At 53.4% G+C, this 26,072-nt stretch overlaps 1 protein-coding gene across 3 annotated transcripts; it reads right to left on the bottom strand.

The window, feature by feature from the left end:
• Window positions 1–267: 267 nt before the first annotated feature.
• On the bottom strand, window positions 268–23,541 carry CDHR1 (cadherin related family member 1). Of its 3 annotated transcripts, XM_043926870.1 has the most exons (18): window positions 23,308–23,541; window positions 22,905–22,990; window positions 22,684–22,779; window positions 21,740–21,885; window positions 20,834–20,884; window positions 19,615–19,704; window positions 18,320–18,406; window positions 16,656–16,772; window positions 15,418–15,561; window positions 13,638–13,716; window positions 12,261–12,361; window positions 9,225–9,428; window positions 8,432–8,584; window positions 6,575–6,739; window positions 6,085–6,152; window positions 5,321–5,549; window positions 3,264–3,521; window positions 268–2,668 (listed from the first exon to the last, which is right to left on the bottom strand). In XM_043926870.1, exons 2-18 carry the CDS (start codon window positions 22,972–22,974, stop codon window positions 2,108–2,110), a joined length of 2,619 nt encoding a protein of 872 aa, XP_043782805.1. In that variant the 5' UTR covers window positions 22,975–22,990; window positions 23,308–23,541; the 3' UTR covers window positions 268–2,107. The 3 variants fall into 3 exon arrangements, with proteins under 3 accessions (XP_043782805.1, XP_043782806.1, XP_043782807.1); XM_043926871.1 differs by lacking the exon at window positions 22,905–22,990; XM_043926872.1 differs by lacking the exons at window positions 22,905–22,990; window positions 23,308–23,541 and adding an exon at window positions 23,165–23,273.
• Window positions 23,542–26,072: the final 2,531 nt, after the last annotated feature.

Raw genomic sequence — 26,072 nt, 5'->3', positions numbered from 1 at the left:
TGGATCCATTAAAAGAATCAGGCAAAAAAAAAGAAGAAGAACCAGGCAGCAGACCAGTCTTGGCTGTCAGGAAGATTGGCCTCTACAAGTCAGTTAACACTGATGTTGAGCAGGGATCCAGAGGGACTTCCCTGGTGGTCTGGTGTTTAAGACTCTGTGCTCTCATGCAGGGGCGCAGGTTTGATCTCTGGTTGGGAAACTAAGATCCTGCATGCTGCAGGAGTGGCAGAATTTTTTTTAAAAGGCAGGAAGCTGAAGGTCAGGTTGGCTTTTGGTTAACAGATTTTATTGATTATTTACAAAAAAGGTTGACCGCATGCAAGTTGTAAGGATGCTGCATTCCTTGTGAAGGACAAACATGATCCAACCTAGTCTTGAAACCCATACCCATTTGTTCAGCCAGGGCTCCTAGTTTGTTAGAGCCCAGCTGTTAATATAGCGTGGGTTGTGGACCGAAGAAACCCCAGCAAGGAGCCTGCACACCAGCACATCTGAGTAACACCTCCAAACATCAACTCAGAAATCAAGAAAACTACATATGCATACAATCTGTGGTTAAATTCACAGACATATCCTAGAGGGGTTATTAGCGAGTGGGGTGAAATGCAAAGAACTGTTCTGTTTCTCTCTCTAGGCACATATCTGTATTTCCTCTTGGCAAGTGTCCTTAAAGTCAGATGGAACTTCTTTGCATTAACAGAAGCTTGCACGTCGTCTCTGCTGGGGGCGGTGGTCACAAGCAGAGGAGGTGTGGCCCAACTAGAGGGACACGCTAAGGAGCCCAGAGCCCTCAAATCAGGCTCCTGCTGCCAAACTTCTGTGACCTCTGGTGATCACCCTCCGTCTTGGGAACTCATTTTCATCATCTTGGCAAGATGGAGCTTCGGCTGGCTGTGTGGCCCAGCTCTGGTCCTTTCTGACAGTGGCTGGCCTGGGCTGCATGGGGAATGTAGTTGGGGGGAGGTGGGGGTGGGGAGGAGATGTGGAAGGGAAGCTATGCCATGGTCCAGCTCCAGCCATCTCGGATCAGTGGCAGCACCCTACCCCTAGCACAGCGCCTCCTGGGGGTGCTTGGCAGAACAGCTGGGAGGCTCCTAATACTTTGCGGAAGAGCTGTACCCTGGAGAACTGGCCAGGGGAAAAATACTTCCTATTTGTGCTGTTTTGCACTTGGTTAAAGCCCTCATCACTACTACTTGCTTTGATCCTCACCCCAGACCTGTGAATAAGGCTGATTCACTTTCTTCATTTTCCAGATGAGAAAGAGGATGAGCTTTCCCAAGGTTATCGCACGTGAGCAGAAGAGCTGGATAAAAACAGAAGTCTCCCCAGATCTCAGCCCTGCTCTGTCTCCTCAAGGACTTCGAGTGGGACAGCTCCTAAGGGTACCCGTTGCTCCTGGGGATGTCTCTGGGGCAACCAGCTTGGCTCCAGCCATCTCTGGGCCCAGGGCAGCCCTGGCTGGGGCAGCTGCCCTCACTCCCACGGAGTCCCTCTCATACCTCTGGGTCCCTGGTCCCGAGTGGGCATAGCAGGGGCTCACAGTCTCTGCCCAGACCCCATCCTCCACCTTCCAATGGCTTGTAGGCACAGGCCCACAGTCGGCAAGAGTTTTCAGTGCATCCTTGCCCTCTCTAGCTGCATTTGGCTTCCTGCAAGGTTCGCTGACCCTCAGCCTTAGTCAGCCCCCGAACCTTTTCCTGCTCCTGCTCTTAGCTGGAGGCTTCAGGATCCAGGCGCTAGTCAACCTTGTCACATGTGGCCTGGGCTCTGCTCCCGAACTAGGAAAGCTGAGGCCCCCGCAGGACCCAAGTGACACTGTGAGGTTTGGAGTTGGAGGGTAGAAGACATCAATCCGGTTCCTTGTTGCCGCCCAGTCTCTGCTGCGCAGAGTGTTGCCCATGTGCCGAGGAGCTGTGTGATGGGGAAGTATTTCCCAATTGCAGTCGTAACCAGAGGAATAAATGCCCAAGGCATTGTCCAGAGCCCTGGTTATGGGGGTTACACCATTGTACAAAACAGGGGTGACCCTAAGGAGCAGAGTTGAGGAGCGTGGCCCAGGCATCAGGGCAACTGGAGTGGGGAGAGGGGGGCCACAGGACACAGTCTAGAAGTAAGCTTTGCTCTGTACATTCTTCTTCTCGAACTTTTGCCTGAGCTCAGAGACCAGAGCTGACTGGACGGGGCTTCCCACGGCCTTGCGTTTTGCCACGGCCCTGGGTTTTGGTGATGGTTGTTGGGGTTGCTGAGGGGCGAGCGAGCCCGAGACGGTAGGCACCGTCCAGGGGGCCTGGCCCACGCTGGGTGCCGCGCTGGGCGGTGGAGGGGGAGCGGGGGCCTGGGGGGGCGGTGTGCTTCCCCGGCTGTTGTTGTTGCAGTTCTCGTTGGGAGGAGCCTCTTTGAGCACAAACTTGTCAGTGGCCTTGGTCCTTCGGAACTTAAGCCACTGGATGCGGATGCTGCGGGGCGCAGGGCTGGGCCGCTTGCGGAGAACTCGCCGCACCGGCTGGACCTTGTTGGACTTCTTGTTGCGCCAGAAGGTGGCGGTGGAGATGAGGACGGTTATGGCCACGATGACGGCCATGATGCCAGCCAGCACGCCCACGGCCTTCATGGGGTTGTCTTTGGTCTGCATCAGGAAGGCAGCCATGGGGCTTCGGGACAGCATCTGGAAGAGAGGTGTGTTCAGCCGCTCCTGCCTGGTCCCTGGAGGACAGAGCAGGGGCCCTGAGCTCCCTTAGGCCAGATGGTTTTTAAGCTTTCTGGGCTTAGTCGTCCCCTAGAGAATCTGAGGAGAACTATGAGCTTCATTCCAGAAAAAGAAAAACACAAAGAGAAAAAAATACAATGCAGGTTGGATTGGATGAGGAACTCCTGTATTAGGTGGCACTGCTTTCCTTTGATGGGGGAGGGGTCATATCTGCCCAAGCCTATCAGGAGCCTCTTAAGGGATGACTTCCTGCCAGACCCTGAGCTGAGAACCACACATGATTTTACTTCTGCCTTTCAACACGCAAGTGAAGGAGGCATTGTGAGTCCCATTTCACAGGAAGGGAAAGACTTGGCAAAGTCACACTGCTACAAAGTGTTGAAACTGGTATTTCGACCTGATGTCAAAGCCTGTGCGTTGGATGGCACTGGTAGTCTCTGTGAGCAGTGGGTGGGTGTCTCTGGAGGAAGGTGGTCTTTCTCTCTATCTGGCCATGTTTCAGGGAGGCCTGAGCTGGCCTCTGATCAACCCCCGACGTGGGCTTCCTACTCACCTCAGTGTCTACGATGTCAATCTTGAGCAAGGCCGTGGTGCTGAAGGATGGGGAGCCATGGTCCTTGGCCTGCACCTCTAGGGACCACGTGAGGTCCCCGTTGGGAGTGATGTTGTGCAGGGCATCCAGGGATCGGATGGAGTTCTTGAGCCAGATCTCCCCCGTGTGTGCATTGATGTCGAAGACATTGGCCGGCTCCGCGTGGGTGATGGAATAGTCCACCAGGTTGTTGGGTTCCTCTGCATCCTGGTCTGTGGCCTGTATTCAGGGAGGGATAGGCGGGGCTGGACTTTGAGGGTCACATTTGTGTCCCCTGGCTAAACCGACAGGTCATATGCAGTTTGCTGGGTTGATGGGGAATGGTCCTAATCCTATTTTGAGTGAATGGAGCTGGGAGAAGAATTGAATGAGGCAGGGTCTGTGCTTGGCTATTTATGTGTGCTGTCAACCTCAGAACAAGCCTAGTCAAGTCAGTACCGGTAAGAAACAAAAAGCCTGGAGGCTGAGTGTCTTGCCTAAGGATGGAGAGGTAGAAGGAGGGGAGCTGGGGTCCAGAGTCAAGCCTGTTGGGTTTCAGGGTTCATGCTCTCTCCATATTGGGAAGGCAGAGCTGTGAAAGCAGGCAGACAGCTGTGTGAACTCAGGCCAACCCAACATGTAACCTGCCTGAGTCTCTATTTTTTAATCTGTAAAGTGGCAATAATATCTTCTTTCTCAGAGGTTAATTCTGGGTGGAGGTGGGGATGGGGGTACATAGTGAAAGTGAAAAGTGAAAATGTTAGTCTCTAAGTCATGTCCAATTCTTTGTGACCCATGTCCATTCTTTGCAGTTCCATGGACTGTAGCCTGCCAGGCTCCTCTGTCCATAGAATTCTCCAGGCAGGAATAGTGGAGTGGGGTGCCATTCCCTTCTCCGGAGGGGTCTTCTTAACCCAGGGATCAAACCCGGATCTCCTTCACTGCAGGCAAATTCTTTACTATCTGAGCCACTAGGGGTATATAAAAAGCATAAAGTTTAGTCGTTCAGTCATGTTTGACTCTTTGCGACCCCATGGACTATAGCCCACCAAGCTCCTCTGTCCATGGGATTTTCCAGGCAAGAATACTGGAGTGGGTTGCCATTTCCTTCTCCAGAGGATCTTCCCAACCCAGGGATTGAACCCGGGTCTCCCACATTGTAGGCAGACGCTTTACCGTCTGAGCCACCAGGGAAGTTAGGGGTATATAAAGTACCTTAAAAACCATTGCCTATTTCAGGAGTCCAAGATATTTGAAAAGAAATTCTTAAGCCACAGCGCCACTTGCAGCTGCAGGGACAAAGCTTTTTTTTTTTTGTCTAAGAATAATGGACATTTAGACACCGGCGCCAGGCTCACAGCTGGCCAGTGCCACACCAGGGGTGGGCAGAGCAAGGACAGAGAGGTAGGGAGTGGGCATTGCAGGGGCACCAGCCAGGCTGCTGGTGTGTGGGTTGCTGGTGGCTGCTGGGGGGAGCAAGGAGGAGTTAGCCACAGTGACTCCAGAAGTGCCAGGTCCAGGACGGCCAGAGTCAGGGGCTCACGCAGAGCCTGGCATCGTCATGTGGCTGGTGCCCACAGAGGGGCGAGGCCAGACTTCAGCCCGCGGTGAGAGGGTGGAGGGGCCCGGCAGGCAGCAGCATCTCCAGCCAGGTTCTGGGCATCTGGCTAGCAGCTCCTGGATACAACAGCTGGACGCTGGGCTGCCTGCAGAGCTAAGTCGTGGCTTCTAGCCTGTTGGATGCTCACATGGGGAAATGCCGTGGGACCCTGGTTCCCCGGGCCAGTCACTCCTGCAAAGCCTGAAGGGAGGGTCCCCAGGGGGCTCTAGCCAGAAGCACACACAAGCTGCCAGCACTGGGGCCACAGATCCTCTTGGACAGTACTGGACGGGTGGCTGGCTCCCGCAATGGGCCCGAGATACTAAGGGAGGAAGCTACTAAGCCCACTGGGGCAGGGCAGGAAGAGGACAGGCTCCGAGGGCCCTGGAGTTGGCCAAGTACAAGCCATGATGACAGCTTGGCTACCTTTGGAGCTCACCTCAATTTTCACCGGGGTCCCCAGCACCATTGTCTTCTCCTGGACGCTCTCTTCAAACTGGGGGTAGTGGTCATTGACATCCAGCAGCGTGATGAACACCTCGGCCAGGCTGTACCTGCCCTCCATGTCCTCCGCCTTCACATAGAAGTTGTATCTGGCAGTGGCCTCAGCATCCAGGCTGGCCCAGGGCTGGGTGTAGATGATCCCAGAGGATGGGTGGATCAGGAAGCTGCCGGGCACAGAGAGTGCAGGGAAGGGTGTGCAGAAGCACGCACACGTACACACATGTGCACACACGTGCCTTCAGCAAGGAGCCGCCTCCGAGAAGGAGCGGCGATGCACGGGGCAGCTTCTCTGAGCATCTCACCTGCTCCTCTCCACATCCTCACGGTCTGATGCAGGGAGGCAGGACCACTCATCTACTTAACCATCAATGCTGAACTTCACCCGAGTCACAGCCCTTCCCTCTCCTCCCATGACCTCCTCTCCCTAGCCCAGCACTGCTTGCCTGACCCCAGAGGCCAGGAGCCCCAGCTCCAGGTTGTGGTGATGACCTTACTTGTCTCAGGCTCACCTCATCAGGTGAGTCCCCACACCTCTGCCTCAGGCTCTATAGCTGCCCTTTATTCCCGGCCCCCAGGCTCACCTCCCAGCCCAGGTCCTGTTCAGCCCAGGCTCCTCCTGCCTTCAGTACAGATCCTCCTCCGCCCTCAGCCTCCCAAATCCCTTCCCAAGGCCCTGACTGGGCTTCTGGATCTACTCACAGGTCTGCCCCAGATCCATAAATGGAGTATTTGACTTCACCCCAGGGACCTGTGTCTGGATCCATGGCCTGGAAGAGAGAAAGCTCCCAGTGGCCCCGGTCCCTTTGTCAGGGCACGTTGGAAGCTCTTGCTTTCAACAGCCACACAAGGGTTTGGGTGGCCTGGGAGGATTGTCCAGCTGGGGAGAACTGGAGGCCTGCTCTGGAGCCCTAGTTTCACCTCAGGTCTCAAGCGTTGGAGGAACCAGATCTGAAAGGCCTTCTACTTCTCATTACATATCCTCATTATCATCCTGTGAGGTGCTGTTATGCCCATTGTACAGAAGGAAAAACTGAGGCTCAGAGAGGGAACATAGCTTGTCCAAGGACACAGCCAATGAATGTGGGTTTATCGAATAAAACAGACAAATAGGTTTGTCTGACTTCACAAGGCCCCCTTTCAGTGGGGCTCCCAACCCCACCCCCAGTCCCTGGGGCAGCCCCCAACTCACTGTGACAGCCAACACATTGGAGCCCCCTGGGGCATTCTCAGGGATCCTGGCGACGTAGTAGTGGGAGGTGAACTTGGGGACATTGTCATTGGTATCTAGGAGCTGGATCACGACATCTGCTGTGGAGCTGAACTTCTCTGGGGTGTTCACTTCAATGGCCAGGAGCTGGGGAAGGAAGGAAAAGGAAGACTTGTCTGGATGGCAGTCTCTCTGCAAAGAACCTGTCACATCCTGTATCACCCCTGCACCCCCACCTGCCTTGTCTCCCAGTTTCTCTGGGCCAGCCAGCTATTCCTGCCACCACCTGCAGGGGGCACCTCTAAGGCAAACATCATCCCCCTGCAACTGACCGCAATGCCGGGTTCCTTATAGTGGCCATTTGCACTGGGACCAGTTCCTTTTGCTCCGTTGGTTTGCATGTTACTTTTTTTTTTTTTTGCTTCCAATTTAAAGCAACTTTGCTTCATAATATAATTTAATATCTGTTAGAGCAAATTCTTGCCTCATACTCTTTTTTTCCCCAAATTCCCTGACTATTCTTATCGGTTTGTTTCTCCAGATAAAAGCCAGTATAATTGTGTCAAGTCCCCTACATCCCCCCCTAAGGAAATTTTGGGTAAGACTTAATTGAAGTGGCATTGGATTCTTTATTAACCTGATGAGAATTTGCATTTTTGAACAGGGTTTGTCTTTATATTTCTTACCTTCTTTTATCTTTTTGTTAAATTTGTACATTTTTTTTTTTTGTTATTTATATGCTCCAATCTTGTTATGGTAACTGTTAGGAATTTTATCCATTAGTTGTTCTTATAAAAGTGATCTATAATTCCATTATTCTCATTGTAATTTTTTTGGGAATGCAGGAAAATTATTAGATTTTGTGTACTAACTTTATAACCCATCATGTTAACAATTTTGCAGTATCTAACAATGTTTTGATTATTTCTTCTAGATTTTTCTAAGCAAGCAATCACATTATCTAAAAACAATGATAAGTTTATCTCTTCCTTTCTAATGATTGTACCTTTTATTTCCTTTCTTATTTAGGAATAACATTTAATTCTAGGAACAGTGTTAAACAATATTGATAAGAGCAGGTATCCATGTTTTGTTCATGACTTCAAAGAATGCTTTTAAAATTTCACTTTAATTGGTTGATTGATTGAAGTATAGTTGATTAACAATGTTGTATAGAATTTCACTTTTAAGGATGATGCTAGCTGTCAGTATGTATGCATGTATAATTATAAATAATTATAACAATTTAAATTAATATCAGCAAAGTAATTTTCCTTTTAATTACTATTGGGTTAACCAAAAGGTTTGTTTGCATTTTTCCACAACATCCAGCATCTTATGGAAAATTCTGAATGAACTTTTGGGTCAACCCCCATATTTATTTACATATTTATGTAAATACACATTATTTTTATGTGTTTATCATTTTGAGCAATTCCAAATACAAAGGAACTTATCTCCTCCTTTGCTAAAGTTTTTAACAGAACAACTGACATGCAAACATGTCGAGTGCAAACAAGGAAACATCTCTCCTGATGATCAAACAGTTTTTTCTCTCAGTCTATTCATATGGCACATTACATGGGTGGTTTTTCTTTGGACCACCCTCCTCCTTGCATTCCTGGGGAGAGTTGTAGTTAGACACTGGAGCTCAGTGAGGCTGAGGAGTAGAGGAGAGCTCTTGTATCATACTCCTCCTCTCCTCACTGCTCCCCAAGTCAGAAGGAGGAGCAGAGGAAAAGAGTAGGGCTAGGAGGGGTAGGGGGTGACAAGAGACCTCTCAAGGATGAATCTAGGTACTACTGTGACACCCTTACCCGCCGTTCAAGCATCACTTACCTTGAAGGTCAACACTTTGGACTTTTCAAAGTCAATGGCGGCTGAGTTCTCCACAATGATCGTGACTTGGGCTTCATTCAGGACCGTCTGCGGGACCACTCGGAAGATGCCCCCAGGTCCCACCAGCCTCAGGTTGAATTTGGCATTGGCTCCCTGGGCAACCGTTTGGAGAGAAGAAGCAGGGAAGATGAATGAGGATGAACCTCATTATAGAGTCGTGCTGTGCAAGGAGACTTTGCATGCCCTTGACCCTGGGAGGTAAGTATCTTAGTAAGTATTCTTAGGAGAGGTGATCAAGAATCAGAAAAGTTGAGTGAACTACGAGGACTAAGCGAGGACACAAGCCCAGAAAGCCCGGCCCTGCTTTGGGCACAGGAGGCAACGGGACACATTCACAGTGTCTGGAGGGTCAGACACAGAGGCGCTTTTATTTTCCAGTTTTTAAGGCCTCATGCATGGCTTGCAGGATTTCATCACCCAGCCAGGGGTTGAACCCTGGGCGATCGCACTGAAAGCCGGGAATCCAAGCCACTATGCTACCAGGAAACTTCCAGAGGGGCTTTTTTCCGACTGGCTTTTTCTTTTTAATTGATCGTGGATGTCTTTAGGCCATGCAGCTAGTCTCTGATTGTCTACCCTCCCTCCTCTCCCTCTTGGTTACCCACTCTTGCCTCATTCATTTTGTGACCCTCCAGCCCCGGTGACATCAGCAGGAAAGGTTCAGGCAGACTCAGCTTTGGGCCTTCGTCCCCGGCGGTTTGTAGGAAGACAGGTGGAGGGCAGGACCACATACCTGGTCTGAGTCATTGACGGTGATCTTGAGGCCCCGAAGGATCTCCCCCTGGGGTGGGTGCTCGTACATGGACAGCTCAAATCTGTTCTGGGGTCCACTCTCCCCATAGAATGTCGGTGGATGGTTGTTGAGGTCCACGATCCGGATGGTGACAGGCACCATGGCCTGGGCAGCTGGAGTCCCTGCAGAGCTGACCTCAGTCACCTGGGTGGGGGACAGGGGGCTATGGCTGTGTGGCACGCTGACTCCAACATGGCCCCAATGATCCCTGCTTCTTGGTATCTATGCGCTTATGTAATCTCCTCTTTTCTTAAAAAAAGAAAATTTACTTGGTTGTACGAGGTCTTAGTCAAGGCGTGTGAGATCTAGTTCCCTGACCAGCGACTGAACCCTGGGCCCCCTGCACTGGGAGCATGGAATCAGCCACTGGACCACCAGAGAAGTTCCTGTAATCTCCTCTTTTTGAGTGTGGCTTGGCCTAGGGACCTGCTTCAAACTGATAGAATATAGCGGAGGTGATGAAATGTCATTTTGTGATTAGATTAGACCATAACTTCTGTTTTCTAGCAAAGCAGACAGCTCTGTTGACAGTTTCTCTGATGTTTCAAGGAACTAAGGGTGATCTCCAGTCAACAGCTGGAGAGGAACCGTGGTTCTTAGTCCAACAGCCCGAGAGGAAGTAAACCCCGCCAATAACCATGTGAGCCCAGAGGCTCATTCTTCCTTGCTGGGCCTTCAGATGAGGACTCGGTCTTGGCTGAATATCTGTTGGCAGCCATGTGAGAGACCTTGAAATTGAGGACCCAGCTAAGCTGACCCTAGACTCCTGCCCACAGCAACTGCGGTGTTTAAATGTGTGTTGTTTTAAGACAATAAGTTTGTGGTAATACGTTACAACAGTCCTAGGAAACTAGTATAGTGCTATTACTAGTCCTGATTTACAGATGAGGCGAGAGGGTTCGGGTGGTCACTGGGGGTCACACAGCTGGACTAGAAGAAGGAAGATGTGTCTGATTCTTTAGTCAGCGCTCTCTCCACTGCATCATACTGCCCTGTTCTTGTAGCCAGACATAGGTTCAAACCCTAGCTTTGCCATATTCTGCCCTTGTGTCCGCTTGCCAGGGGGAGGCTGCAGGGAAGGCAGGTGTGGCGATGCAGCAGTGGATGACTGATACAGCCGGCAAGCCGGGCTGAGTGTCCACAGGCACCTCACGGACATGTGGCAAATATCACATGAGGCCCTGGAAGGGCTTCCTCCCCCTTTCCTATAAGCAGGCTCTGGTCTTCAAATTACTGTCCTCTAATTACCCTCCTGGACTCCACTCTGTCATACACCAGCTGCTTCATAACTCTTCTTTTTTATTTAATAAAATTTTTATTTATTTATTTATTTTTGGCCACATCCCAAGGCATTCGGAACTTCCCTGACCAGGGATGGAACCCATGACCCCCGCATGGGAAGGGTGGAGTCCCAACCACCGGACCACCAGGGAAGTCCCACTCTTCCTTTCTAGAACTTATATCCTCTGCCTCCTTTTCTTTCCTCCCACTCAATGGTCGCCCTGTCCCCAACTCAGATGCTTCACGCCAATTCCCACACTGCATGTGGCATGGCCACTCTCCCTCACCCTCCAGAGTGCTCCGTCCCCTTGGCTAATGTGACTCCACATTGCAGGTTGGCCTTGACCCCCGATCTCTCCTTCACCTGCTCCTCCCCCTTCCTCCCTCTTCGTCAGGATGCTCCAGCAGCGGTGTTCCCAGCTAGTGGTTCCTGTCTCCCCCCAGCCCTCCTCTGAGTGGTCTCATTCCCTCCTAGCCTTTCACAACTACCTGCATGTGGGTGTTGTCTCCCCTGAAGCTCAAACCTGTATACTCAGGTTTGGATTTTCAACTTGAATGTCCCTGAGGCACCAAAACGCATCCTGCCTGTCCTGTTCAACTTGCCTCCCCTCGTGTGTTTCTGATGGTGTGGAACCACACTGGCTTCTTCCCTGCCTCTCCTCTCCCTGACCCCTCACAGCCACATTCTGTGGCATCCGCCTCCTTCATAGTTCGCAGCCTGTCCATTTTTCCCATCCCACCTCCCCTCACCCCCACGGGCCCCCACCATCTATAACCTGGGCTGATGGCTCTGCTGCCCTGCTCCTCATCTGATTCCCTTCAAACCCGAGTTGGGACCAGGGTTTTCAGATGCCAGGCCAGGATTAGTGCCAGAATCACCTGGGAGCTCGAAACATGCAGAGTCCTGGGTTTCCCCCAGACACACTACATTCCTATCCCCCGTAGTGCGCCCTGGAAATCTTTGTTTGCCAAGCTCTCTGAATCTGAGAACCCCTCTAGTTTAGTCAGCAGTCAGAGTGAGCTTTTACAAGACTCCGATCCTGTTCAAAACCTTACCATGGCTCTTCACTGCTCTTGGGCAGGACTAGCTATATAATCTGAAGGCTCAGTGAAAAATGAAAATAGCTGGCCCCTTGTTAGAAAATTGCTAAGAATTTCAAGACAGCAAGAGCAAAACATTAAGCCCAGTGCAGGATGCTTCTAACTGCGGTCCCTGTGTAATCACAGGTCGCATGGCCACAAAGCTGGCCCTTTGCAGGAAAAATCCATACCTCGTATTCAGAGCCTTTGCTCCTCTGTCCCCCACTTGGGGTCCAACTGTTTCTCCACTACAGGCTGCTGTGGACCCTTGGCTCAAGTCCCACTTGTTCCTCACTGTGCCCCTGGTATATCATGTGATTTCACCCCCAGCCTTGGCTCACTAAGCTTTCCTCGCTTGCAATGCCTCCACCTGCCCCCACCACCCAATGTTCCCCACACCTCTCTGCTTCCCGGGTCCTACCCACGTTCAAGGCATTGCTGCCCCCATCCTACCTTCTCTGCCTTGTCTCAGCTCCCCACACCAGGTGCCACCTCTTGTAGGTGTTCCCTGAAACAGTATCTAAATCTTCCCTCTGACTGCGGGCCCTGAAGGGTAAGGGGGGCGGCCAGGATCTTATCACCTTTGGTGGAGAAGGCCCAGATCCAGGGAGGTACCTGAACATGCAGCTCATACACCTCTCTCCGGAGCTGGGAAGGGCTCTGCATCACGGAGATGGCTCCAGACGTCTCATTAATCTCAAAGGTTCCATCACTCCCTGTCACAGAGAGATGTGCCCTGAAGTTCTGAACAAGGCCACACGGTGGCGCAGTGGAGTTGTGCCAGGCCTCACAGGGTGTTTCATTCAAGTCTCCTGTATTATCATCCGTGTCTTGCCAGTGAGGAAGCTGAGCTCAGAGGGGCTCAGTAACTTGTCTTAGGTTACACAGTAAGTGCAGAGCTAGGGCTTCAAGTCACTACTTTCTGGCTCTCAGGTTCCCTAGTATTTTGCTTCTCTCATGCATGCATGCATGCATGTGTGATGTGTGGGTAGGTGTGATGGAAAGAGAAAGGAGAAATAGGTACAAAGGGAGGGAGATAAGAGAAGGGGGAGGGGGGAAACAATGCAAAGAGGGAAGAAAAAGACTGGAGGAGGAGAAGGAGTAGCAGGAGAGGCAAGAAGATGGGAGAAGAGACGGGGTGGGCTGGGTGCTTGGTAGGTGTGTGAAGGCTTGCAGCTGTGGAGGGGAGGGAAGGCAGTCAGGGGTCTGCGTGCCTGGGAGAGAAGCCTGTCTGTGACAGTGGGCACGTTTGCACGTGTGTGAGCTGCTGGAAGGGGAGTGTGCACCAGGCATGTTCCAGGGACAGGGTCAGAGGAAGTGATGGTGTCTGAGTGAGAGCATGGAGACGTGTGCGTGTGTGTGGGACCAAGCATCAGGTGTGGTGGCCCCTGGAGGGGACCAGCTACTGAGGGCTGAAGAGCCCTCCCTGAGCTGGCTCCTCCTGCTCAGTTATTGCCCGATTGTGGAAGGAGGCAGCAGACTCAAACCCAATGGGAACTTGGGATGATTTAGCTTCTCTGAGCCTCAGTTTTCTCATCCATACACAGGGTGAGTATTTGGGACACCCCGAATCATCACTGTATTTAACTCACTTAATTCAATAATATGCTCTAAGCCAAAACATTTAAAGGAATGAGAAAAAAACCCATAGCAATTTAGAGTGTAATAAAGCTTGCCACCCCTTCCTATCAACGAGCAGATGCCCACGAGTGTGTGGGAATGTGAACTGGCCCCACCTGCGCTGCTCTCAGTAACACCACTGCCCCTGCCCACCCAGTGCATCCCTCCCTGCTACTGGACATAACGACAGGCAGGGCCCAGAGCAGATGCCCAAGGAGACGTACCGCCTCCTGGAGGGCCCAGCCTCTCCTCTCCATGCACCTTGTACTTCTGGCCTATAGATGAGGGAACTGGGACCCAGAGAGACTGGGCATCTCACTCTGCTCACCCAGGGATTTGTACCTACAGCCCAGCAATTAGCCCCAGACTCACCATTCACCAGGCTGTAGAGAACACGGTTGGGTTTGCCCCGATCTCCATCCATGGCAACCACCGTCAAGACCTCTGAGCCCTGGGAGGAACAGGAGCAGCTGCCTGCGGCCAGTGTCGGAGGTGGGGGGTGCCGGGGCTCTCCCTTCCCCAGATACTGCCCCCATCACAGAGGGAGGTGCCGCCCCACTCGAGAGTCAGGCCTCTGCGAGGCCCCATCCTTGCTCTACAGGGAGCTCATAGCCCCCGGCCTCCCAGGGCTGGAGGGACAGCCTGAGCCCCTCTGCCTGCCCCCAACATGGGTTGGCACGCAGCTGCCCAGGGACACTCAGGGCTCCTGCCTGGGCCTCCTCCTCACACCTCTTAGACGCCTCCTTCCCCACACACCACCCTCCAGCCTCACACCTGCTGCCTCATCTGTCTTTGGCCTTCAGAGGCGCCTGAAGGGAGAGGCGGGAGAGGGGCCAGGCAGAGGGGGTCCAATGCAAAGTCCAGGAACTAGGATTTTGTCCTGTGGCTGCAGGGGCTGCTCAAAGGGTTTGGGAAACTGCCCCAACTGGCAAGCCCTGTTCAAGCCCTGCCTGCCACCCTCTCCTGACCTCCCTACGCAGACCCTTCACCCCAGAGGCCTCCCCATCCTCATGGCTGCTTCCTGACTGTCCTGTCCCCCCATTCCCGGCACCTCTTTCCCCCTTAGCGCCCCAGCAGGACCATCTGGGCCTCCCGCTGCTCTGCCCTATGGCCCCCACGGGGGAAGCCCAGCCTTTCTCTCTCCCTCACTCTGTGTCCCTCTCCACCACTCAACTGTCAACTTCCGGAAAGGTGGTTTCTCAACTTGGGCCTAGCACATGAGTGGTGCTCAGCAACTGTTTTCATTGTTTTACGAAGTTGGTAATAATCAGAAATTGGGGAAGTGAGACTGGAGAATGCAATTCCATTTTTCCATTCCATGGAGAGTTCTGGAACTGCGGCCAGCCATGTAAGGGTTGACTCCAGCCTGGCCCCTGCTGGCTGGGAGCTCATAGTCTGGTTGGGGGGTATAGTAACACATGGGTGCACCATCAAGGGGAAAGTGGCGCCTGGGCTGAGCTGAGAAAGACGAGGGGCATTATGCCCACGGGCACATGTCAGGCGAAGGGAAAAGGGTGGGGTAGGGAGACGGGCTGGGCTGAGTAAAGGATGGTGCCGGCTCCTGGGTGGAGGGTAGGCCGGCCCTCGGATGCCAGGCCCAGGACTGGAAATTGAGAGGCAGAGGGGCAGAGGCTGAAGATAGCCTTTGTGATGGGCCCACATGTGATGTCTGACAAGGGTCATGGTGATTCAGCAGCAAACTGTGGGAGAACTACTGGCGTGAGGGGCCTCAGGCTACAGGCCTGGAGGAAAGGAAGGAAAATTTTGGCACCTCACCTCCTGTCAGGTGTAGGAAAGGTCCCCTCTAAACCAAACCATCAGCTCTCCTCCCAGCTTCTCTTCACAGCCCTTTTGAAGGGCTGACACTTGCAGCCAGTCTGGGGTAAGTGTGGATGAGTGAAGACATGCCTGGCACAGCCCTGGCACCCAATAGGTGCTCCACACATGAGCAACTTCTTCTTCCCCCTTACACTTCCCGATGCAAAATGGCCTGTGTGTGGCCTGAGTCAGTGAATCCAGAACTGGCCTCCATGTGAGGCACGCGAGCTTGGGCTGAGCCTAATCGTCTCCACCAGGGGGACCCTCGGGCAGTGCAGAGGACAGGGCAGGAGGCATCTGGAGGTGACATGGGTTGCGGGGTGCAGCTACCCACCGGAAGGGTGTCCTCATACACATAGCCATAGTAGGGCGTGCCCACGAAGACAGGGGCCATGTCCTGCACATCCTCCACATTGACCGTGACCATGGTGGTGGCCGAGAGCACCACGTCGGCCCCTCGCAGCTTTCCCCCGCCATCCTGCAGAAGAATCAGAGAGGGAAGAGAGGCTGGGCTCCAGAGTCGAGCAGACTCCCACGGAATCTGGCTCCTGCCACTGACTGGCCTCGAGGCCAGCTGCCCGCCCTGTTTCTGTTTGCTTCTATGCCACTTAGAGATAATTTTCCCCGTCCTATGGGTGTTAGGAAAATTAAATGAGATAATGCATGAAGGTCTTCAGCCAGTGCGCAGTAGGTGCTCAAAAGCGTTCCTTTGGAAAGAGGGTTAGGTTTCTCTCTAGGGAAATCATCTCTGAAGAGTAGCAGAGGAGGAGGGGGTCAGAGCCAAAATCTCTCCTCCCAGCCAGGAGCCCAGCCGCAAAGTCTCCTGAGAATCTTCAGAGAATATGAAGTGGACGGACCCACGCCTGAGGATACATCATGGAAGTGTGCGCCCACCAAGCCAGCCCTCATGGGGTAACTGGCAGGCAGAGTTGGCTCAGGCCTCCCGACACAGGCTGGGACGGGGCGGGGCGGGGGGGTGCCCTGTGGCCTATGTGACTAGCCCGGACTTTCCTGGAAAAGAAAACCTGGGGCTTAGAAAGAAGGCTGGGGTTTCCTGCCCTCAAGGGGAAGAGCAGTCACATTTGACCACTTGCTGAGTTGCAAACCCTACACCACACACTTTAGAAATATGAGGAATTTAGTCAAGTTTTGGGGTGGGCAGATGAGGAAATTGAGACTCAGAGTGGGTTACTGGTCACAGAGAGAGGAAGAGGCGGGATGGGCAAGCCTGGATAAACGGACGTGCCCAGGGGCCAGGCTGTGTGGGATGTGAGGGTATGGACACTGAGCCTACAGAGGGGAGGCTGGCCTGTCAGTCCTGAGGGGGCAGACACCCTCTCCCAGGAGGGAATATGCCCTCCCCGGCCCACAGACACCAGCATCCCTGAAGAATATGTCCGTGTCTGGCAGGGTCCGCTCAACACAGATCCCGAGCTGCGGCAGCCCCACTCGCGCCCCCATGGTACCGTCTGTCTCCTCCATGGTAGAACCTAACTGCCCCCATCCGAGGGCAGCTTCCCCCGACAGAGGCTGAGGACAGCCGGGATGCTCCCATTCCTTCCTCTCTGTTACCTTGGCAACCACAGTGATGAAGTGGGCCCGGGCCTTCTCGTAGTCCAGGGTGGCCCCGGCCTGGAGGCGCAGCACACCGCTGTGGTGGTCCACGGAGAACTTGGAGGAGTGCGGATTCTGTAAGAGTGAGCGGCAGGCTGGGCCTTGGGGTGGGACCCCGGCCGGCCCCAGGAACACCCGCTCTGCTTACTGAAAGGGAGTCTTCACCATCCTTTGTCAGAGGAACGCCTACCTAGGGGCTGAGGTGCAACTTCAGGGCTCTCAGCCTTTCCTGTCTCCAGAGTCCCCCTTCCTGCAGCTCAAGGCTTCCTCTCCCCCGCCCTCAGTCCAACCAAGATGTTCCCTTCTAGCAGGGCCTCAGCTTTTCTCTAGGTCTCAGCTAGAAAACAACAGGGCCAGATCAGGGCTAAACTCTGGCCTAGAGTTCCCAGGTGGAAACGTTAGCAGCATGCTCTAACCTAGAGGGGGTGTGGACTGAAAGCCGTAGAGACAGAGAGAACCTTCAGGATCGTCCAACCCCACCATTAAGTGACTGTGGGTCAGTCAGGCCGCATCTGGGTGGGGGTGGGGGAGGTCAGGTGGGGACAGGAGGTGATCTTTGATCTGAAGAGGGGTCACTGAAGGTCAAGAGCTGTTGCTGGAGCTTTTCATGGGTTTAATCCTCACAATGGGCTTCACAGGTGGCACTAAAGTGCCAACAAATCCACCTGCCAATGCAGGAGATACGAGAGACACAGGTTCGATCCCTGGGTCAGGAAGATCCCCTGGAGGAGGGCGTGGCAGCCCACTCCAGTATTCCTGTCTGGAGAATCCCATGGACAGAGGAGCCTGGCGGGCTACAGCCACGGGGTTGCACAGAGTTGGACATGACTGAAGTGACTTAGCACATACGCACACAATCCCCACAATCCAATGAGGATGTGGTTTCACCTTTCCCACTCGCATGAGGAAAGTGAGCAGGCAAAGTCACATAGCGGTTGAACCCCCGTGCAGGGGAAGTGGTGGGATCTCTCTAGAACCAGTGGAGCCCAGGACTGTTTCCAGGGTTTCTAACCACTGAGATGTACTGCCTTGAAAATTGTGAAAGCAAGAGATTAAATGTGGAGAGAAGAGGATGAGTTCTGGAAACAGCAGCCGTGGGAGGGAGGCAGTGGGTTCTGTAGGAGCTGGGGGAGAGGCGGGAGATACGGGCTGGGGTCTCTGCCTTTAACAGAGCGGACAGGATGGACAAGGGTGGGGAGGGGGTGTCACAGCTCTGCTCCTCCTGAGAGCTGCCTCCTCTTCCCTTTTTCCTCTTGACAATTCTAGGCCCAGACAGGTTTCTTTTACTCTGTGTGGGTACCAAGTGCCCGGGTCATCTCCTGGGGAAGGGGTTGGCCAGTGGTGAGGTGAGGGTCCTGAAATCTGGGGAAAGGAAGGCAGGTCAACTTGGTGGGAGCCAGGATGTGCCAGTCAGGGGAAGAAGGATTCTGCTCAGGCCAGCCTCGTGTCCCCACTTGTTGGTCCCACCTCTGAGTTTACTGAGACCTCGTTGGGATCGGATGCACCATCTCTGATAATCTTTGGGAATCGTTGAGGCACGGACCTGACGGATGGAGGTGGAGGCCATCCAGGCATCCCCACCAGCCCAGGCCTCTGGTTATTTCCTGAGCACCCCACCTTACCTTCAGGAAGTAGGTGACGCTCCCTGCAGAGCCTGTGTCCCTGTCCACTGCACGGACCCTGGCGATACTGGTCCCAGAAGGTGTGTCCTGAGGGATCACAGCCACAGAGGGTGAGTCCCAGGAGCAGTGACAGGTACTCGGGGAGCTGGGGTGCGGGGGCATGGAAAGGTGGGGTCAGGGGACTGAGGGCTAAAAAGAGGTGAAAGGTGGTCATTGACCCAGGGAGCATGAACAGGAGGAGGGGCCTTGATAGATGAGACACTGGAGTCAAAGTGGGGTCAGGAAAGGGAGAGGAAAGGGGGAACAAACAGACATCCTGCTTCTGAAAAGGAGGGAAAGAGAAAGAAAAATCTAGGGCTCCCAATAGACAAAGGGTTTAAATATGAAATGACTGGAAACAGTTAATCAACAAGCGCATATTCAGTATCACCAGGGATCACACACGTGCAGCTTAGAGCCAAAAAGAATAGCTTTCTCCTACGGAATTAGCAGACATTTAAAACTGCAAGAATCCCCAGTGTGGGCCAGGAACCAGGAGACATACCCTTTCCCACATGCCAGGGTAAAGGCAAACAGGTGCCATTCTGGAAAATCAATTTGACAACACCTCACATGTACCCATGCTTTGACCTAGCAATTTCAAATCATTCCCATTAGAGAAAAGGAACTTTTAAGTTCAGAGTCTGATGTTTCTTACGATGGCAACAATTTAAAGCACCTTTAATATGCAGACATAAAGGAACAGTTCAGTAAATGCTGAAATGTGCTATTAAAGGACAGCTATTAAAATGTTAGTTACCCCAACTTCACGATTACAACTTCATGCTTATGCTATAAATTCAGTGAAAAAGAGACTACAGAAAGCATATGTTTAGTAGTCACAACTATGTAAAACGAACAGAAAACAAGAACCTATAATCACAGAACTGAAGAGAAGGAAATCCCCCCAAATTTAACAACGCTGTCTCAAGCTGAAGAGATTAAGAGTGGTTTTTGAAACTCTTTATTTTTCTAATTTTCTGTTTATTTCACACTTTCACAATAAGAGTACACTAAAATTCTAATGGAGAATGGTAAATAAACATTCCTTTGGAATAATAATGAATGTATGAGGGGACGGCAATGGGGGTGGGGGGGGACACAGAGGGGAGGTGTCTCCAGAGGTTAGTGAGTGATGGAGGGGGCTCGTCACCCCAGAGCCCGGTTGCCCTTGGCCAGGCCACAGGTCAGTCCAGAGGACAGGCCACAGGTCTGGGTGGGAGTGCATCAACACTGCTTGGGGGCCCCTCGCTCACCTCGGGAACCTGGACAACGTAGGGCTCCTGGATAAACCTGGGCGCCTCATCATTGGCATCAGTAACTAGGATCGTGACTTTTTCTGCCACCTGAAAAGAAGCAAAGGGGACAGGAGTTGGGACAGTGAGACCTTCCGGGTGATAAAGGAACAATGTCCTCTAACACCCCAGGTGTAGTCTCTGCCCCCTTCTCCCCTTCCCTCCTTCCTTCCCCCCTCCCTTCTTCCTTCCCTCTTTTGATCATTCATGAAGCACATATTATTAAGCAACTACTTGAAGCCACGCGCTGTGTTCTGCCTGACGGTGTGAAATTTGCAGGGTGGAGTGGTGGGCAAAGGTCAGCTTGTACAAGTGTGTTATCTTTCAGCCTGACAACAGCAACATGCTGGGCGCTGAGGGCAGGGGCCTGCACTGCACCACTCTGGGGGCACCGTGTGCCCCAACCTGGGTAAAGGCACTGGTCTAGGAGGCTGGGAGAAGAGGCCTCTGACCCAGCTAGTGGAGGACACCAGGAAGGCCTGGGAAGTAAGCCAGTCGTCGGGTGAGAGGGAGAAGGGGGTGGAAGGTATGTCGGAAAGAAGCAGCAGCATCGCAAAGGCAAAGTGAAAGGCCTGGTGAGTTCAGAGAACAGAATGGAAGCAGATTTAGGGTGAATGTGGGAGAGAAGGTGGGTGAGGCTGAGGGTGTTCTGAATGCCAGTCTCTGAAACTAGGATTCCATCCTGAGGGTAGTGAGGAGCAGCTGGTAGCATCTTCTGAGCCGGGGGACTGTGGCCAGGCAGGACTGTGTTGCACAGTGGGGGCTCCAGACTGGGGTCCGGGAGCCTTGGAGGGAGGGGAGCCCCTGGGATTATCTGAGAAGCACTAAAGAGGGATTGGTGAAAGTGAAGGCTGTGTAGAAAGAGGTGAGGGAGGAGGGATGCGAGCCCAGGTATTCAGTTTGTGTGATGAGGATGGAGCCAAGAGCCAGGTCGGAGGAGAGGGTGGGGAGGGCGGGATTGAGGAGATGCTGCTTGAGGAATGTGGGGGTGCTCCGTCAGAAGGGCAGCGGACAGGTCTTGTCTCTTCCCACTCTCTCCCTTCCGTCCCCTCTCCTATGAGCTCCCTGGGGCAGAACTTGTTGGACTTCAGCTGGGAGCCCCCACCCCCAGCCCCTGGGGGAGGAAATAGTGCTCAGACCCAGGGAGAGGCTGCAGGGGCTGGCTGCAGCGTGCACTCACCAGGTTCAGCCCATCGGAAATGCTGATAATGACTTCAATCTCATCTTCCCTCTGTGAAGCGCAAGGGCAGAGTGAGGGGCAGGGAGTCGGAGGTGCCCTGAGGACCCCTGGAGCTGGGCACATCAGAGGGGCCCTGGAGCAGGGCGGGGTGGCCAAAAGCTTCCTCTGCACCTCTGGCCAGGCTCATGCTTGAGACCTGGTTTGGGGTTTAACCCATCAGGAGTTCTCATAAACCCAGAGGGCTTGGGTGCCAACAGAATACGCACCCTCCTGCTAGAATGAGAGATGCTAACTGGTGTGCTGGAGGACGCAGGAAGGGGTGTTTCATCCCTTTAAAAAATTTCCTCTTTCTCCCCTTCATCTCTGCTACACTGCTCTGTATTCTACGGTTCCTCAGAGATCCAGGTCTGTGGTGTTTCAACCCCCCCCGGGACACGGTGGGACCTCAGTGAGGAAGGGTGTCGGGGTCCCCCTGTCCTCCCCTGGGGTGACAGGCAGGGGCAGCAGTCATATCTCCTTTGCCGTGTCCCCAGAGCTGCATCTGAGACCCACCGCGTCCCTTCTCTGGGCTGGTGGGGTCTGCTGGCAGCACCCCACAGCTGGGGTCCAGGCAGCTGGTTCACCAGCCTGGTATGGGGTCTCACAAGGGAAACACAGCCTGTCACCCGCAGGTTCAGAGGGCATAGAGGGACGTAGTTTTACCCAAGTCAGACCTGCCCTTAAAACCAGTCTTTCAAAAAAAACAAAAACAAAAACAAAAACCAGTCTTTCCAGCCCTGATCTGCTGGCTGAATTTTCTGTGACTTATGAGACCTCTCCAAGGATGCTTTTGAGGGCACCTTCCAGCCCACCAAGGTCCGTCCGTCTGCACCCCTGGCAGGCAATGCTCCTCCCAGGTCCCCATACCTCCCTGTCCAGCTCTTCAATCAGGGTGATGTTTCCCAAGTTGGGGTCAACTGAAAAGACGCTTCTAGCGCTGGGGTTAAAGCTGATGTGGTAGGAGACGGGGTCTCCCTCGGGGTCTGTTCCATTCAGGGTGTACACATGAGAGCCTGGAAGAAGACAGAGGGGCCACGCTGAGCACTGGCTGCTGACCTTGCCTCCGCTGGCTGCTTCCCTCTCTTCTTCTTTATTCTTCCCGACTATCAGTTAGTGGCTAGTATCCACTGCTTTACAGATTGTGATCTAGAATATAGATTACAGAGGGCTTCAGGGCTGCTGGGTTTAACTCTAGGGTCTCTGCCTGGAGCCAAGACTGGAGATGGGGGAGGAGGGAAAAGGGAGGAGTCATTAAGGTGGAGCAGAGAGCCAACAGCGCACTGTTCCCCACGCTTGGACTAGTTCTTCAGAGAATTCGCAGCGGGTGCTCCTTTCACACGGCCCTTGTCCTTATTCTCAGGGTTCTGCCCATCCAGTGAAGGAGAGGAAGTGCAAAACCCCCTCCCCTTCCCCATCTCTGCAGATCCCAGTGAATTCATTGTCTTGGGACCGTTTTGAAGCCTAGAGCCCTGGGGCTCTGGGAGTAAGTGCTTTGTTCAAGGTCATAAATACAGAGGGTCAGGAGCCCCGGATCTGGGCACCTCCGCCTGCCTCTTAGGGCTGGTCATGTCTCTGGGCTTGCGGCTGGATCTCCAGAACTGCCCAGGCTCAGGTCTCCAAGACTGTGTGGAGACCTTTCTGCTACAGCCCTGGGGGATTCGGAGCGCAAACAGGGCGCCTAGGGAGCGCCTGCCGCCTGGCGCTCGGCCTCTCGATAGGTTCGGAGGCGTCACGGGTTCGGTCCCCGTGTCCAGGGGAACGTGGGTCCCTCCTCTGGGAGACTGTGCGGGGCGGGCGCCAGGGCTACTCACCCACCGGGGTGTCCTCCGGGAGGCTGAACAGGGCCATGTTTCCGTTGGTGCTGCCCGCCCCGTTGTCGAAGAAGTGGGGGGCGAAGTTGGCCTGAGCTAGGGAGAGAACACAGAACAGAGGACAGCCGGAAACGCGGGGGGACAGCCTCGCACCCGCGTGGTCGCGCTGTCTGGCCCCACAAGCAGGCAGGCGGGTACTCCCCTCCTCGACCCCAGCGCACCCACTAGGTCCCGCGGCGACCGCCTCCCGTGGGCTCGGACTGGGCTGGACTTGTCAGGGACACGCACCATCTGGGCTGTTTGGGACCTAGGCAGCGGCCGATTTCAGCCTTATCGGTGGGCAGACTGGGAAATCGCGACCCAGAGAGGGACAGGTCCCTGGCCAAGGTCACACGGGGAGTGGGGACACCCTCCCACAGCCCCCATTGCAGCCGCCAAAGCTGCTCCTGAAGCAGCAAAGAGCCGCAGGGGTTCCCCGTACCTCCCGCCCAGTCTCTGTCCTTGTCCCCGTCCCCCGTCCCACTCGGGAAGCGAACGGTCCAGCACTGTCCCTAGGTCACCCGGATGGAGCTGGCACCCATTTCTCGTCCCTATCGGGGCCCTCTGGACCCTGCGGCCACTCACCCAGGCTGAGGAGCAGCATCCACACGGCCAGGACGGCCGGCGCGCCGCACCCCATGTCTCTGCGGGCGGGTGGTGCGGCTCCCCGCAGCCGAGGCCGGGCTCCGGAGCGCGGAGCATGCCCTGGGCGCACGACCAGTGCGGAGCTGACGATGGGGGCGGCGGCGGCGGCGGGAGGGGGCGCGGGCGGGATGCGAGGGCGCTAAGCGGATGACACAGCTCCGATCCGCGCCGCTGGAGCCGCCCGCCCGCCTCCTAATGAGACCAATTAGTGGGTGCAGAGCTGAGGGGAACCGGCTCCCGGCAGGGGGCGAGGGCAGGGGGGCGGGAGGGGGGGACGAGAGTGCCCCTGTCCCAGGTCTGCAGCGCGGGAGCCGAGGGGACCCCAGGACCGCAGGGCACTGGAAAACGGGGGCTTTTTGTGGGTCGCCAAGTCCTGGCAGGGCCGGGCTCCACTGGAGTTTTCCTTTTTAATGAACTTCCTCGGTGACTTTCAGGGAGTTTGTCATTTTCTTGGAGCCCGACTGTCAAATAATAGCAGGGAAATAGCCCATCCTCAGCATGGGAGGATGCTGCCTGCTAGACTCTAAAAGAAATGAGAGCAGGGGAGACAAAGGGGCATGCATGGACTTTGGGAAGGGCATGGCCTTAAAAACCCAAATAGATTCCAAGGATGTGTCCCGGAAGGCTTGGGTGGGGAGCGGGAGGAGATTAAAAGACGAAGAGGAGGGTTGTGGTAGGAAAAGGGGGGAGATGGTGAGGGGTTATCAGGACCACATCTCTGAGATCTCAACCCATTCCTATTCTGTCCACCAAGCCAGACCAGCTCTCCCAGAGGGTCTGATTACTGGTCTGGTCATCTAGCGGGGGTCCGCATGTGTGGTGGACAGCAGAGAGGGCCTTTAAATCTGTACTAAGCTGGGAGGCAGATATTGCCAGGTAACAGTCTAACCTCCCTCCCCATCCCCTGTGCCCAGTCGTAGCAGAAGCAGCAAAGCCACGAAAGCCTTGCAAGGAGGGGTGAACTATTTGAAGGCAGGTCGGAACCCCACTCTAGGACAGACTTGCTAACAGAGTTGGCCAACACAGGTGTGGACTGTCCCAGGAGGGGTGAGCTCTCTGTCCCTGGAAGATGTTTGGGCAAAGCAAGGCACTGCTGTGGGGGCCCTGGATGCTGACAACTGGGAGAAACACACTCAGGAGCCTTCCTGGTTGCTGATAAGTTTCCCTGGGCTGGACCCTTTTTTCCTTGCTCTGACAGTAGCCTCTGGTTGAAGAAGCAGCCTGTTTTCCTTACATTCACAGGGTATACAGGGTGGACACTTCAGTCCCAGGCTTGGTCACTCTCCAGGATGCCCTTGGGAGGGTATATCCACAGACAGAAGAGACCTACTTTGCGTCCTCGCTGGAGAGGCCTCCCTGACTGGGGTCCCAATAGTTCTTCCCTGAGGGCCTTGGCAGGAGCAGACCAACCCTCCTCTATCCCCCTGTAGCAGCCCCCCTCCATCTACTGTTAGCAACAGTTAGAGATTCAGGCCAAGGAGAAGGTTAATGAGCAGTCCTAGAACGTTGGGCAATTTTTAGGCCCCATTAACCAAAACCTTTCTTGTTCAATCCCCTCGGGCTTGGCCCTGTGGCTGGAAAGATGCACTTTATTTATTTATTTTTTGAAAAGTTATAACAGTAATTTTTATTTTATTGACATAGAGTTGATGTACAAAATTATATAAGGTATAGGTGTACTGATTACAAATAGGGAAAGGAGTACATCAAGGCTGTATAATGTCACTCTGCTTATTTAACTTATATGCAGAGTACATCATGAGAAACACTGGGCTGGATGAAGCACAAGCTGGAATTAAGATTGCTAGGAGAAATACCAATAACCTCAGATATGAGATAACACCACCCTTATGTCAGAAAGTGAAGAACTAAAGAGCCTCTTGATGAAAGTGAAAGAGGAGAGTGAAAAAGTTGGCTTAAAACTCAACATTCAGAAAACTAAGATCATGGCATCTGGTTGCATCACTTCATGGCAAATAGATGGGGAAACTGTGAAAACAGTGAGTGACTATTTTTTTAGGCTCCAAAAATCACTGCAGATGGTGACTGCAGCCATGAAATTAAAAGATGCTTCCTCCTTGGAAGAAAAGTTATGACCAACCTAGATGGCATTTTAAAAAGCAGAGACATTACTTTGCCAACAAAGGTAGATCTAGTGAAAGCTATGGTTTTTCCAGTAGTCATGTATGGATGTAAGAGTTGGACTATAAAGAAAGCTGAGTGCTGAAGAATTGATGCTTTTGAACTGTGGTGTTGGAGAAGACTCTTCAGAGTCCCTTGGACTACAAGGAGATCCAACCAGTCCATCCTAAAGAAAATCAATCCTGAATATTCATTGGAAGGATCGATGCTGAAGCTGAAACTCCAGTACTTTGGCCACCTGATGTGAAGAGCTGACTCATTTGAAGAGACCCTGATGCTGGGAAAGATTGAGGGCAGGAGGACAAGTGGATGACAGAGGATGAGATGGTTGGATGGCATCACCGACTCGATGGACATGAGTTTGAATTAACTCCGAGAGCTGGCAATGGACAGGGAAGCCTGGCGTGCTGCAGTTCATGGGGTTGCAAAGAGTCAGACAGGACTGAGTGACTGAACTGAACTGACAGGTGTACAATATAGTGAGTCACAATTTTTAAAGCTATTTATAGTTATTATAAGATATTGGTTATATTCCTTGCATTATACAATATATCCTTGTAGCT

Source organism: Cervus elaphus, chromosome 15, assembly GCF_910594005.1.
Source record: "Cervus elaphus chromosome 15, mCerEla1.1, whole genome shotgun sequence".
Classification (NCBI taxonomy): Eukaryota; Metazoa; Chordata; class Mammalia; order Artiodactyla; family Cervidae; genus Cervus; species Cervus elaphus.
Note: the sequence above shows the minus strand (reverse complement) of the source record. Positions and strands in the feature narration are given on the sequence as shown.